Here is a 13,560-nt window from a genome sequence, read left to right as displayed (position 1 = left end):
AAACGGTTCCTCGCGCGCTAAAAACTCGTTAATTATTTGAGAAATTATTAAAATAGACGACGGTTAGACGACGTGAAATGCTGTTCTTATGCTCTGCAAGTGCTGGAGGTTTTCTAAGAAAGAAAAGAAAAAAAAAATAATGTTTGTCTTCCTAACAGAACGTTTAGATTTTCTTTTGTTCCGTGGAACATGCGAATAGTCAGAGCTGCCTCCATATATTTGGAACAGGAAGTAGTAAGAGCACTGAGATCATCCTAAATTTCACAACGGAAACAGCTATCGTTTATTTGGGCATGCGAATAGAAAAAAAATGAACAATAACGTAAATGGAAACAATAACCACAGCCACGTGACATATATACGTTCGTTCGTTTTCATTTTCTGATTAATGAAAAATAATTATGTTTAAGATTTGGCATGGTATGTGAGAAACAACCAGCACCGCCATATTGTAGAGAAGCGAAAAACTATCGTCGAAAAATTACCGCGATTTCTTACAGCTTATTGCAACGTCCACATCCTTCTTCTTTTTTTTTTTTTTTGTTATCAGTTTCTAAATTCGTTTATATATTAAAATTACGGTCGAGCACTACACGATCGAAAATTATATCGTCGTTTTGTGAGGAAAAACGTGACACGCAATGGCGAACTCCCTGATCAATTTTTTAATTTCTTTTCGATCGTGTAGTGAATCATTGTTTTCTATAGAAATGAATAGAGACGAGGTAGTAAAACGAATGTACTATGCTTCTTCCTTACTTTCGGTAAACTCACTTCGAAACAGATTGATTTGTCAATAAAAATCGTGCTCCCGCCAATTTTTTTTAAATTCCTTCTAACAGTGATACCAATATGAAAAATGTTTTGGCACAATATACGTCGAATACGAAGATCACACGAGGATGACGCGATTTTTTTTTTGTGTAAAAACCAACAAATCACCTCTATTCATTTCCGTTAATTTAGAATCGAATCTTTACAGCTTACTAGAGACGAATACACGAAAAATTATACATTCCTTGTCACTCGCTTTCTCACTTCCTTCCCCTTTCGAACCGATTTATCTGTACAGAATTGTTTTCTCTCTCTCTCTCTCACACTCTTGTCTGCGTCATGATTTTCACTTCGGATATACAGCCATACACGTATTTACAGAACTTTACAAAAAACGAAGAACGAAAAAAAGTATACACTCGAACTGCAACTGGCAAATCGAATTTTCCAATGTTCCGTTTGTCAACCTTTCCCGCCATTTATTTTGTCATGCGACCTCCCGCGTGAATTTGTCGAACTTCAAGCAAATGGACAGGTTCAAGCGCGAAGCTCGTTACGACGCGCGAAAATTAAAAAATAAAGAAAAAAACACCACGTCTCTTTTAACCGCCATTTTTTTTATCGAAAACACTTCGATGTCGCGTGTGACGAGAACTCGATTCCGTTCGATCGTGATGCATTTTAAACGAAAACGATAAACCGCCTAACAGATCTATATACAACACTGTACATTGTCGCGTAGAAACGAAAGAAATCGAAGGATAAAATGTTCCAGTAGTGAACCGAGCGAATTACCCAGTCGTCGAAACGCTGTTACACGCGTATAATTTCGTTGGACTAAATTACTTACCGGAAATCGGCGGCTGAACAAAATCCGACGAAATATTGTTAAAACCACTCAGCCGATCAGTTTTGAATATGACGGGTTTTCCTCGGGATTACACATGTTCCTCGGGAAGTCACGAAATTTTCATTTCACCGTAACAAAAACGACGATTCGCCGCGCGTGAACAAACAAACGAACGAACGAACGAAAAAAAAAGAGAAAAAAAAAACAGAAAAAGATCACACACTTCACTCGATCAGAGTTCGAAGTATTTAACCGTTAAACAGTCCTGCCCGTTCGCTAAGGCAAGATCACAGAAACATGTCTAAGGCTCATATAGTCATCCACGGCGTAAATTTACGTCATTTGAACGTGTCTCTCTTTCTCTCTCTACTTTCGCGATCTTATCGCTAAATGCAAGTGGAGTCTGGGTGCTGGCTGGCAGACTTTCGTGTTTTCGTCGGCTCCTTCGTGGTCAATTCCTGAGATGGCCTCCGCGGGCTACCCAGCGTAACTAACGCAGACGCTACTGCCAAACCGGCACTCTGACCAGCCGGCGTGTACGGTTCACCACCAGTAGGCAATCTGACTAGCAACGACAGGACCGCTGCTCTGTTTCCGCAACAGGGCTCCAGCGCGATCGGACTAGGGGCATCCTGTAAAATATTCGTGAGTGTCACAATAACACTAAATCGCACAATTCACACTAAAGATTCGCGAAATTCACGAACGCGATAGCGACACAGTCCGCCTCCATTGAAATTGCGAGAAATTTGAACGGAAGAACGATAATCGCAAGCGATATCGAGAGTTGAGATCGATTCAATAGAAATGGCGCTTGTGGCGCGAAATTTGAATTGGGCGCACAGTGCCCTGAATAATTTCAATACTTCAAATTCAATTATATTTAAATATTCATATTTTTTATAAAGCACAATATATTTAGTGCACTATTTTGAAGTCTTTTTTTATATATATTGCCGTGACGTAAATTTTAAAGCACATTATCAATGGAAACGGACTTGATTTAATATTACGTTTGATGTATAATGTGATGTGTGATATACTAACCTTTTTCTTCTTGCGGCAATTAGTTAACTCAGACTCGCTTCGCTCCGAGTCGGAATTATCGACGTCCCGCCTCTCGATTTCCACCAGAACTTGGCTGAACGCCCTACTGGCCATTTGCTCCATTTCTTCGAACATTCTCTGCCTTCTTCTGTACATGTCGTATTTCTGCTTGATCTTCCAGAGGACAGCAGCCACCAACAGCAGAGCGAGGAAGCACCTAGGCATGTAATCTCTAGTTTACAAGTAAATACTGCCTGAGGCTTAGGACAACACGAAAGTGTGGGTAATTTTGAAAAAAAAATATGAACAAAGTATACAACCGATGTGTAAATTGTATATTTGATCAATGGTATCATCAAAATTGATCGCTACATGCATACGTACACACATAAGTATTCATCTTTTTTTCCATGACACGAAGTTTCAAATACTCACGTGCAAAATGTTATAAAGAACTGCTGCAAGTTCAATTTGGAATACTGCGAGAAGGAAATTTGTATCCACACTGGTGGCTGAAAGTCGTACACGTAAACGTAGAACGTTGTCAGCGTGTTATTGTCCTCGCTACCAAAACCGTAGCCATCTTTGATAAATCGATGCTTATACATATTCGTCGTGCAGTTCACACCAAGAATGAGCGGTAACTCCAACGTGTTCCCCCTTCTCACGGTGATATTCATCTTCGCGAGCACAGAGCAAGTGATAGAGAACTCTGCATCGATATCAGGCTTCGGCGGTGAATTTTTAAAGTTGATCGCCCTGTACTGGCGATCCTCTTTCTTACTTAAATTGAACGTGAACTGATAATCGATCGCCAAATCATCTGTGAAGGAATTTTAAATATAAATCACTCCTTTAATTGAAAGAAAAAAAATTCTAATCTTCCTCTCCAAAAAAAGAACTTACAAAAACAAGATCCTTTATTTGTAGGATCCCCATGATAAAGGCTGGACACGTCGCATCGTTCACAATGATCCCCGATAATGCCTTTCGTTGTACAGAAACATTTACCCGTTTCGCTAGTGCACTGTGTGCCTTGGTTATTGCAGAAGCAGGCTGTACAACAGGAAAATACACGGTTTAACCAGTGGTATCGACAGATTAACAGGATATTAAGCTAGGTGAAATGAATTTACGTTGGCAAGTGGCTCCGTTCAGAGGACTGCCGTAATAGCCAGGGATGCATTTGTCGCAGTGAGGTCCGTAAGTCAAATTCCCACATGGTTGAATGCATATGCTGCTGTTCGAGAGACACTTACTGTGGCCGTTACATTGGCAGGCTAAAATTGTAATTCAGAGTGCATTCTGTAGTACATTCGCACAGATGCTACGCAATAGCTTCTAAACATCCTACACAGTGACCGAGAAATTCCGTCACTTGATCATAGTTCACTTACTAGGACATTTGGTAAAGTACCATCGTTCGAATGGGCAGGTTTCCAAGCTTTTCCTGCTTGGACCACGAGCTCCACCCGGTAGACACAGTCCCATCCCTGTTCCTGAACCGTCGTCGCACCATCCACAGCCGGGATCCGCGCGACACGAAGCACAGGACGAGTAAAACGTGCACCATTCCTTGCCAGTCTCTGTGGCGCGACACTTGGCGTCGATAGTGGTCCATTCGCGACACTGTCCGTATGGAAAACTTGCTGGATACGCGTTCTTATCCACGCACTTCTTCTCGTTCTGACACCAGATGCAACCAGACTCCGTGCAGTTCTTGCAAGAGCTATAATCCACGCATGGGCTGCGACAGGAGTCTATAGAGAGCCTCTGTGCTTGAATAGTCCCGTTTAAAATGGTCATCTGAAAGAAATATTCGTGAATTAGATTGTCTTTTCTTGTATACAACGTGTACTAGTAATTCTATTCATCTTTAATTTTTCTGGTAACATTTCTTGATAACGTAGACAATAGAATGAGCAGAGATGAAAACATTTTTACACCTATACTCACATCACGAGCTTTCGAGTGCGGTTTACACCGATCAGGCCCGTTCGACCAGGACCAAATGCAGTGCGGATTGCTGGAACACGCGTGGCACGTGTGCAATTGCAAGCACTCGATGCCAGTGTGTGCATCACATTGTTCCAGATCGGTGATCGCTTTGGTCGGTGGAGCGTTCGCGTTATCCCGGCAGATCTCGTGTGAACAACTCTTGCCGCACCACAGGCAATTGTACGAGGTCTGTACGCATGCCACGCAGTCCGTGAGCAGCTTGCACAGCTCCTTGTGAGACGTCATCCCGCGCGGCGGTGTGTCGTCCAGGCATCTCATGTAAATTCCGTCATGCATGTCGTCGTTAAGTAGCACGTGCCGAGGTATCTTGGTGATCTGAACACACCTGTTCTCCCGCTTGTCCCACACGCACTTCACGCCTGTCCTCGCGTTCAGACACTGGTTCTGGCTCGTCAAGTGCTCGCAGTTCCCCGGCGTATACCTGAAATTTTAGAAAAATTGTCGTACAATATGGACTTGCACTTTCTACCTTTGTTGAAAGTGTGTTATATTCAATACTTTTCTTCCTTGGTTTTATCAAATGGTAGCAAACACAGAATGCATTACTAAAATTATCCACTCTTCTATTCACCTGAACATATCAGACAGCATCTGTCCATCGAATCCTCCGTAGATGTACATCGACTTCTCAAAAACAGTGGCACTGTGCCCGTACCTAGGCAAGTCGGTTATCTCTTTAGGCATGGGAAATTGATGCCACGAGTCGCACGTGACGTCGTACGCTATCGTGTCAGCTGAGTAACACCTTGTTCCATCCGAATGCTGCGAGTCATTGTGCATATTCCCACCGAAGACGATCATCAAGCCGCCAGAGACGAACACGGCCGTGTGGAAGAAGCGAGCAGATGGTGCAGACGTGAGCAATTTCCACTCGCGATAATTCGGATGATAAGAGTACAACCGGTTGGTCAACACCTGTGTGCTCTGCGACTCGGACACGTATCCTCCGTACACGTAGATCAAGTTGGTCAACGGATCGTAGGCGGAAGTATGACCGTAACCACCTTTCACAGGGAAACCGACTGTGTCCACGATCTGCCACTCACGGGTGCCCAAGTAGTATTCCTGGACCACGTTCAGGTAGCCATATTGAGGTGAATATCCAAATATCACGACCATCTTCTCCTTCCTGCCGTGGCTCTGCACTAGGGTCGCAGTGTGTCCGGCTACCTGTGTAAAATGACGCGTTAAATAAAGGTATTCAGATTGCTTTAGTGTGTAATATGTTACAGAACATAAATAGAACAAAAGTCTGTTATTATATTAAGACTTATTATGCTTATAATTTCTCTTTGTTTTCCAAATGAAAAATACAGTATTTTATTTTGAGCAATGGGTTAATATAAAGGGTTGACGTACAGAGACATTATAAAACCAAAAATAATTCTTAATAAAATGATATTCAATGGAAGAAAAAGATGGAAAGGAAGTCCACCTTTAAGGGACCGCGCATGGTCTTGTTATGGTAGTTGTCGTGCACGGTCACGTTCTCCCAGACTTTGGCGGACACGTCGAACGCCCATATCTCGTTAGTCACCGTGGAATTTGGCAGTACGCCGCCGTACATGAATATCTTGTCGCCGAAAAGCACACACGAGTGAGCGTAACGCGGCAGAGGAACCTTTCCCTCCACGTGAGGTGTCTCCCAGACGTTTCCATTGTAATCGTAGACGTAAATCATCTTAGCACGATGATAGCTCTCGCCGCCGACCACGTACAAGGAGTCCTTCCAAACGATGGAGCAATGACTAGCCGAACCTTCTGGTGAGAAATCCGTGTAGGAAACGCTCTCCCAGAATCCACGGTCGCTTCTTTGGCTGCAGTCGGAACCTGAACATGTAGAAGGTTGTTCTTAGGAATTTGATTGCCAAGTAATGTACTTAAAATAAAGAGTAGAGGAATTTTACAGTTTTGTGTGTCACATGGAGTAAGAAAAGTGAGGTAATTTATGTGTTTAATTATTTCTAGATGATTTTAGGTATTAATATTATAATGTAGAAGTAATTACAAACTTGTTCAACATTGTGTGTCTATTTATATCACTGGGTAGATATAGACAAGGTAATTAAGTTTATACCTATTTTGTAACGAATTTAATTAACCAGATAACGTGTGAAAATGATTCACAGAGGTTCTTTAAATATCTAACAAAGATCAATTGTCTTTAACAAGTAGTACTACAATTTCCTTCCTATCATACACAACAAGTATTTAATTCTGTTAGTCTCTCAAAGAATTCACATTCAATTAGAAACAGTGGTAAAGCATGTCTGGAAGTTCGAGAAAATCTTAGACAGTTTTCAACCAATATTCGCAACAAACACATCTTCGGTTCTTGTAACCACAAAACGGTTAAAGTTCTGAACGATTTCACGGAAGAATTCTTCCAATCCATTGTTACAAACTTCCGACAAACTTTCTACCTTGGAGACCAGCCTTACCCACAGGAGAAGCCTCGCTTGTCGTATACTCTTTTACTATGTGCAACGAAGTTAAGAATTGCTGGGTAATAAAGTACGTGAAACTATTCTTCCCTTTTTCGTTCTTTCTCCCCGTCTATCCTATCTCCCCCGATCGAATAATCTAATATAATTCTCTAGAAATACTATCAAAACTCCTAATCTTCCTCCTTATCCACCTTCTTCCTGTGATTCTAAACTTCCATAAAAAGTCCTAACTTTTATTCAACTTTCATGGAACCTTTTAATCTTTGCCCAACACTGACCCTCACAAAATTGAAAACCTTCTTTCTTTCTTCTTTTTTCATCGAACCTTTTCTCGAATTAAAGATCCAAACGTAACTTTCGTGAAATTTTCTAATCTTCGTCCAACATTGACCATCACAAAAATGGAAACTTGTGAAAGAATTCCTGAACTGTTCATCTATTCAACATCCAGTGATCGTACGAGGGTTTTGAGGGCTTTCTTGTTTGAGCTGTGTCCAATTGTTCTTGTGTTCCAACGTTTCTCCAGCATTGAACACAGCTCAAACCGTGAAATCTCCATTAACAATCCAGTGTCCAGAGGTTTTCAGCGTAGAAGCTCACCCTTGAAGCCGTGCACGCAGTCACAGTGATGGCTCTCGCGGTTACATTCACCCTGTCCATAGCTGTGCGAGCAATTGTTAGGGCAGACTTGAATCTCGCAAGCTTCGCCGGTCCACGTGGCGTCGCACGTGCATACGCTGTCAATGCAAACCCCATGGCCGGAACAGTCGATGTGTGAATACCTATGGACATCGGGAAATATGTAAACACGTCAGAAGGAAGAAGAGATAGGCTGTGCAAATCTTTAAGGTTACTACTACCGCGTGTCGATCCTAATCGCCACGGTAAACACGTTTCTTATCGTATTTACTCGGAGATAGAATAAACGTTTGCCTGATCGTTTTGCTTGAACAAACATCGTTGCAGGAAAAATGTTGAGCGTGGGTGTGTCGGCTGGAGAATAGAATCGTTCTATATATCGGTCTTTAAACGAGGTTTCCTTTAATCTTCTCAACTGGTTTTCAAACAGTATTCATAACGAAGTGAGGGGGGCAATGGGTTATCGACGATGGTATGTAAGGTTTATCTGTACGATTGTTTTTTCTTCTTTTCGCGAATGATGCTAATGAGATATCGTCGACTTGGATTCGACACAATAAACAGAAATCAGTGTAATCATGCTTTAATGAGATTATTAGGTCATGTAACGTAAAATGTAGGCTTGAAATATCACACTCGTGTTGACTGACATAAAAATCGTACGAACATTAAATCAACGCGAAAAAACTCAAAACTTTTCATCACTCTATTAACGAACAATATATTTTTATGATTGGCATGGTCGCTGCCACCGACGCAACATATGCGTTCTAGAGTGCATTAACCAGCGTGCAATTCATTTTCTGGTGGCAGTGACCATGTCAAAGTATGCTTTTCGAAAAAAAAAAAATTGTACTGTATTTTCAATTCCATTCTTGTTCAAGCTGCAAACAAGCGGTACGTAATAATTTCAAACTGACCGTAAGAAAATTTGATCGATCACTCTAACTGTTATCCCGAAAAACTTCGAGTGAAATAAAAAAAAAAGAGGATGATTATCACCTGCTGGGGCAAGCGTTGATCTTGTAAGTAATGTTAAAGCCGCTCATGTTGTACGCGATGTCCGAGTAGAAATGCAAAAGCGCGCTTCCGGAACGGGCGATCACTTCCGGTACGCGGCGTCCGTGGTAGCCATCTTTGTACATCAATCCGGAGAAAACGGCGAGCAACGGAGCCTCGACGCTGTCACCGTCGTAGATGTACAGGTAATCCCAGCCGCATTCCGTCGCGAATTGCTCCACGTGCATACGTATCGTGGAGTTTGGGCTGCTCTCGATCAGCCAGGAACACTTTGCGTCCGCGGTGTAATTGCCAACACCGTCCTGGATCTGCCCAGTCAACTCCGTGAGCCTGGAAACGACAAGAGACGTCCATAGATCAATCAATCCGTTGTTCTTGATCAGAGGATCACAGCACGATTGATGTATGTAAAATGTGGATAAAATGAAAGAGGTGGGACCTCTTTGTTGCGTTTGATAGTTTATTAGTAGTATGGACACGTGTTAATTTGTTCGAGTGAATGACATTTCGAGAATTTAGAATTCCTACGTATTGTGCGGTTTGTTTCTAAGCCTCAAAATATAAGCTCAAACTTAATCTCAAAATTATTTTGAGGGTTTCTAGGGTAAATGACACTTTGAGAATTTGGAATTCTCGTTTTCACACTTGCGTCGTTTCAAGGCCTCAAACTTAAGCTCAAACTCACACTCACGTTCAAAATTAGTTTGTAGGTTCTCGAGCGAATGGAATTTTGAAAATTTAGAATTCTTATTTTCAGGTTGCGTCGTTCCGAAGCCTCAAACTTAAGTTCAAACTCAAACCCACGCTCAAACTCAAGCTCAAAATTTGTTTAGAGGTTTTCAACAAACAAAATTTGTCTCAAGCCTCAAACTTAAGCTCAAAAATAGTTTGAGGTTTTCGAGTGAGTGGCGTTTTGGAAATTTAGAAAGCCTCAAACTCAAGCTCAAAATTCGTTTGGAGGTTTTCAAGGAATGAAATTTGTCTCAAAGCCTCAAACTTAAGCTCAAAAATAGTTTGAGGTTCTCGAGTGAGTGGCGTTTTGGAAATTTAGAAAGCCTCAAACTCAAGCTCAAAATTCGTTTAGAGGTTTTCAAGGAACGAAATTTGTCTCAAAGCCTCAAACTTAAGCTCAAAAATAGTTTGAGGTTCTCGAGTAAGTGGCGTTTTGGAAATTTAGAAAGCCTCAAACTCAAGCTCAAAATTCGTTTAGAGGTTTTTCAACGAACGAAATTTGCCTCAAAGCCTCAAACTTAAGCTCAAAAATAGTTTGAGGTTCTCGAGTGAGTGGCGTTTTGGAAATTTAGAAAGCCTCAAACTCAAGCTCAAATTTGAAGTTGGTGCGGTGAGATAAATTGAGCCTCTTTCATTTGATGAGTTGTTAGTATGGACCAGTGGTAAGTTATTAGGTTGTCCGGAAATAAATTGCGGTTTCTGTACATGAGATTTAAAGACGTATACTTTTGCTTAGAAAGAATTTATTTAATCGAAATAATTTCCATTAGATTCTATACACTTTTTCCAACGTTTTACAAGAATTCCTATTCCATTACAATAAAAATCAGGAGTTCTAGAATGAATAAATTCCACGAAGGTATTTACAGCATCCTCTTTATTGCGGAAGATTTTTTCTCGCAAAAAGTTATCAAAATGTTGAAAAAAATGATAATCTGTAGGGGACAAGTCGGGGGAATAAGGAGGGTGTTTTAATGTTTCATAACCCAATTCGTGTATCTTCCGAATCGTGAATTGTGATACGGTCGAGCGAGCGTTATCGTGTAGGAGTATTGGCCCCTTACGATTTACCAAAATTGGTTGTTCAACAAATAACTTTTTATCCATTATAATCATTAGTTGTGCTTTCGCTGAATACACATGATCGATATTGCGGCCTAATTTAAATTCATATAAAAATATGGTACGAATTTGCTTCTTGTCCATTGTTACGTTGTTAAGTTGTACTCAGAACAAACGACGGTAAAAAACAAAAGTGTATCGCTTGTATGATAGCGCGACGTCTACGCGCTCAAATGGTATATTACTTAATAAACATAAATTGAAAATATATAGTATAGAAAAGCCCTAAATATGACACAACAGAAAACCGCAATTTATTTCCGGACAACCTAATAGTTCGGAGGTTCTCGAGTGAATGACATTTTGTGACAATTTCGAACTTTTATTATCCGCGTGCATTGTCTGAAAGCCTCAAACTTCAACACAAATTCAAACTTAACAAGATGAGATAAGTTGAGTCTCTTTGATTTTGAATATATAATATGTATATTATTGGATATGGACCCGTGGTAATTCAGTTTCGACATTTTCGTGTGGATGACATTTTGAGTATTCAAAGTTCGTATTCTCTTTTTGCACTGTTTCAAAGCCTCACACCACTTTGCGCCCACGTTATAGCTGCCCAGACCGTAGTGGATCTGCCCCGTCGGCTCCGTCAGCCTGGAAACGATAAAGAAATCTCTCAATGAATCGATCTGGACGGGGATGAGAGCACGATTGATGTGTGTAAATGTCGATAAGATGAGATAAATTGAGCTTCTTTCCTCTGATACTTTTATTAATATGATCTCGTGACAAATGAATTTCGAGATTTTCTCGAGTGGATGACATTTTCACAATTTACCATTCTTATTTTCCCATTAACATTCCTTTTCTTTTTGTTTCAAAGCCTCAAATTTAAAGTGTCGATAAACTCAGACAAATTCAGCCACTTTAAATTCGATTCTTTATTACCATTAGAAATACTCGTGGTAAAATCGAGCTCGAAGATTTTCCAGTTGAACGATATTTTCGCTTAATTCTCTATGTATCATTCCGAAGCCTCGAAACCACTCAGATCTCGTTGACAGATCTGAGGATAAGAGAGAATTTCACAGGGTGAGAGAAATTTTTCGAAGATCTTCCAGGTAGACGAAATTCCTCGAATTTGTAATTTCCTCCTTTAATCTTTAAACACGAAGAAACGTAAGTTTTCCATTCCTCTCCCAGTTTCCTTCGATGTCACACCACGTCCACAATTCTTGAAAAATTTCACTTGCATATTAAAAACCACTTTGCGTCGAGTTATTGATAAATAACGATTCGAAAGGGTACAAGTTTATCTGCACGATATCTCTGGCAACACTATCTCTCTTCTCTCCTCCTCTCTCTCTCTCTGTTCTCCACGCTGTTTCCAAGAACAACAGTAATACGAAGAAAACAGTTGGCCAGGATTATTGCACTTTCGAGTGGTTTTATCAGCGAGCCACGAAGTAGGTGACTCGCCGCAGATCGCTTATAACGAGCAACATTTTCCGTGCAGGTAACAAGCAGCTCTATAAGCTGCGGGGAGCAATATCGTTTCCATCAATCCAACGGATCGAGACAAAAGCGCCGTCGCCGCTTTGTGACCCGCACCGCACAATAAAAGAGGCACGTTTTACCAAAAGTCGACCGGTGAAAACGTTTCAGCCTGATTAAAGCGGCCGCTCCCTCTCGAAACAACGAAGAAAGAAAACTTGCGTTTTATCAGTTGGCTAATACCTTAAATCTCAATTGTTTCAGATCTTCGGAACGAAAAAATTGGGACTGAATGGAGAGGTAAATTCGAACACTTGTCGATTTATGGTGAGAACGATTTTGTCGTGAATTTTAAGCAATTTCAGTGAGTAATAGGAGGCAAATTTTGGAAATTTTATTGTTGCAATAATTTGTCAGAGGCGTTGTTACAAGTCAAAAGTGAAAATAGAGGAAAAAATGGCATACAGACTTAATTTTTTTATAAATTTTTAATCAATTTTCGATGCCATTTAGGCGGGGAATAGAAAACTTTTGAAATTGCGAATTTTATTGTAGCAAATGTAAAACTAGAGAAAAATAATGGCACACAGGTTTAATTTTCTGTGATTTTTTTACAAATTTTAAAACAATTTTCGGTGCAATTTAGGCGGGGAATAGAAAATTTCTGAAGTTGCAAATTTTATTGTTGCAATAATTTGTCGGAGACATTGTTACAAGTAAAAAGTGAAAATAGAGAAAAAAATGGCACAAAGATTGAATCCGCAACGATTTTGTTATAAATTTCGAACAAAATTTCGATCAAATTCTTTAAATTGCTAATTTTATTACCTGGATTACCATTGGAGAAAATAGGAAAATAGTGCACACATATGTATGTTGGAGAAAAATAGCACGGTGGTTCAATCTGCCCTGAATATTTTATAAATTTCGAATCAACGTTGTCAATCTCCAGTGTAATTTCTCCATTGGAAAAAAAATTAAAAGTGAAACTAGGAGATAGGAAAGTAAAACAAGAAATACGAGAATTTTTTCCACATTTGGCGTCAACGCTGAAATTTGGGGTAACGAAAAATTCTTAACATCGCAAATTTCATTGTACAAAAATCCTTGCGTATACACAGTGGTCCAAAAATTTAAAAAATCGCTAATTTCATTTTACAAAAATCCTTGCTTATGTACAGTGGTCCAAAAATTCTTAAAATTGCTAATTTCATTTTACAAACATCCTTCCATACACACAGTGGTCCAAAAACTTAAAAAATCAGTAATTTCATTTTACAAAAATCCTTACACACACACAGTGGTCCAACAAAAATTTTAAAATCGGTAATTTCATTTTAGAAAAATCCTTGCGTATGCACAGTGGTCCAAAAAATTTAAAAATCGGTAATTTCATTTTAGAAAAATCCTTGCGTATGCACAGTGGTCCAAAAAATTAAAAAATCGGTAATTTCACTTCAGGAAAATCTT

At 40.0% G+C, this 13,560-nt stretch overlaps 1 protein-coding gene across 1 annotated transcript in view; it reads right to left on the bottom strand.

Moving 5' to 3' along the window:
• Nucleotides 1-1,982: 1,982 nt before the first annotated feature.
• LOC108580373 (attractin-like protein 1) overlaps nt 1,983-13,560 on the bottom strand; it is a 32,618-nt gene continuing 21,040 nt past the window's right edge. The window contains exons 2-13 of the mRNA XM_017944112.1: nt 11,095-11,250; nt 8,779-9,126; nt 7,738-7,919; nt 6,126-6,520; nt 5,262-5,860; nt 4,628-5,111; nt 4,069-4,477; nt 3,808-3,951; nt 3,578-3,727; nt 3,107-3,494; nt 2,672-2,888; nt 1,983-2,256 (exon numbers count right to left, since the gene is read on the bottom strand). Coding sequence (XP_017799601.1) covers nt 2,011-2,256; nt 2,672-2,888; nt 3,107-3,494; nt 3,578-3,727; nt 3,808-3,951; nt 4,069-4,477; nt 4,628-5,111; nt 5,262-5,860; nt 6,126-6,520; nt 7,738-7,919; nt 8,779-9,126; nt 11,095-11,117 — 3,585 coding nt within the window. The 5' untranslated portion in view covers nt 11,118-11,250 and the 3' untranslated portion in view covers nt 1,983-2,010. The remainder of the gene's footprint in view (nt 2,257-2,671; nt 2,889-3,106; nt 3,495-3,577; nt 3,728-3,807; nt 3,952-4,068; nt 4,478-4,627; nt 5,112-5,261; nt 5,861-6,125; nt 6,521-7,737; nt 7,920-8,778; nt 9,127-11,094; nt 11,251-13,560) is intronic.

The sequence above is a fragment of the Habropoda laboriosa genome, unplaced genomic scaffold, assembly GCF_001263275.1.
Source record: "Habropoda laboriosa isolate 0110345459 unplaced genomic scaffold, ASM126327v1 scaffold23, whole genome shotgun sequence".
In the NCBI taxonomy this organism is placed as follows: domain Eukaryota; kingdom Metazoa; phylum Arthropoda; class Insecta; order Hymenoptera; family Apidae; genus Habropoda; species Habropoda laboriosa.
This window is presented reverse-complemented; position numbering and strand designations above follow the sequence as displayed.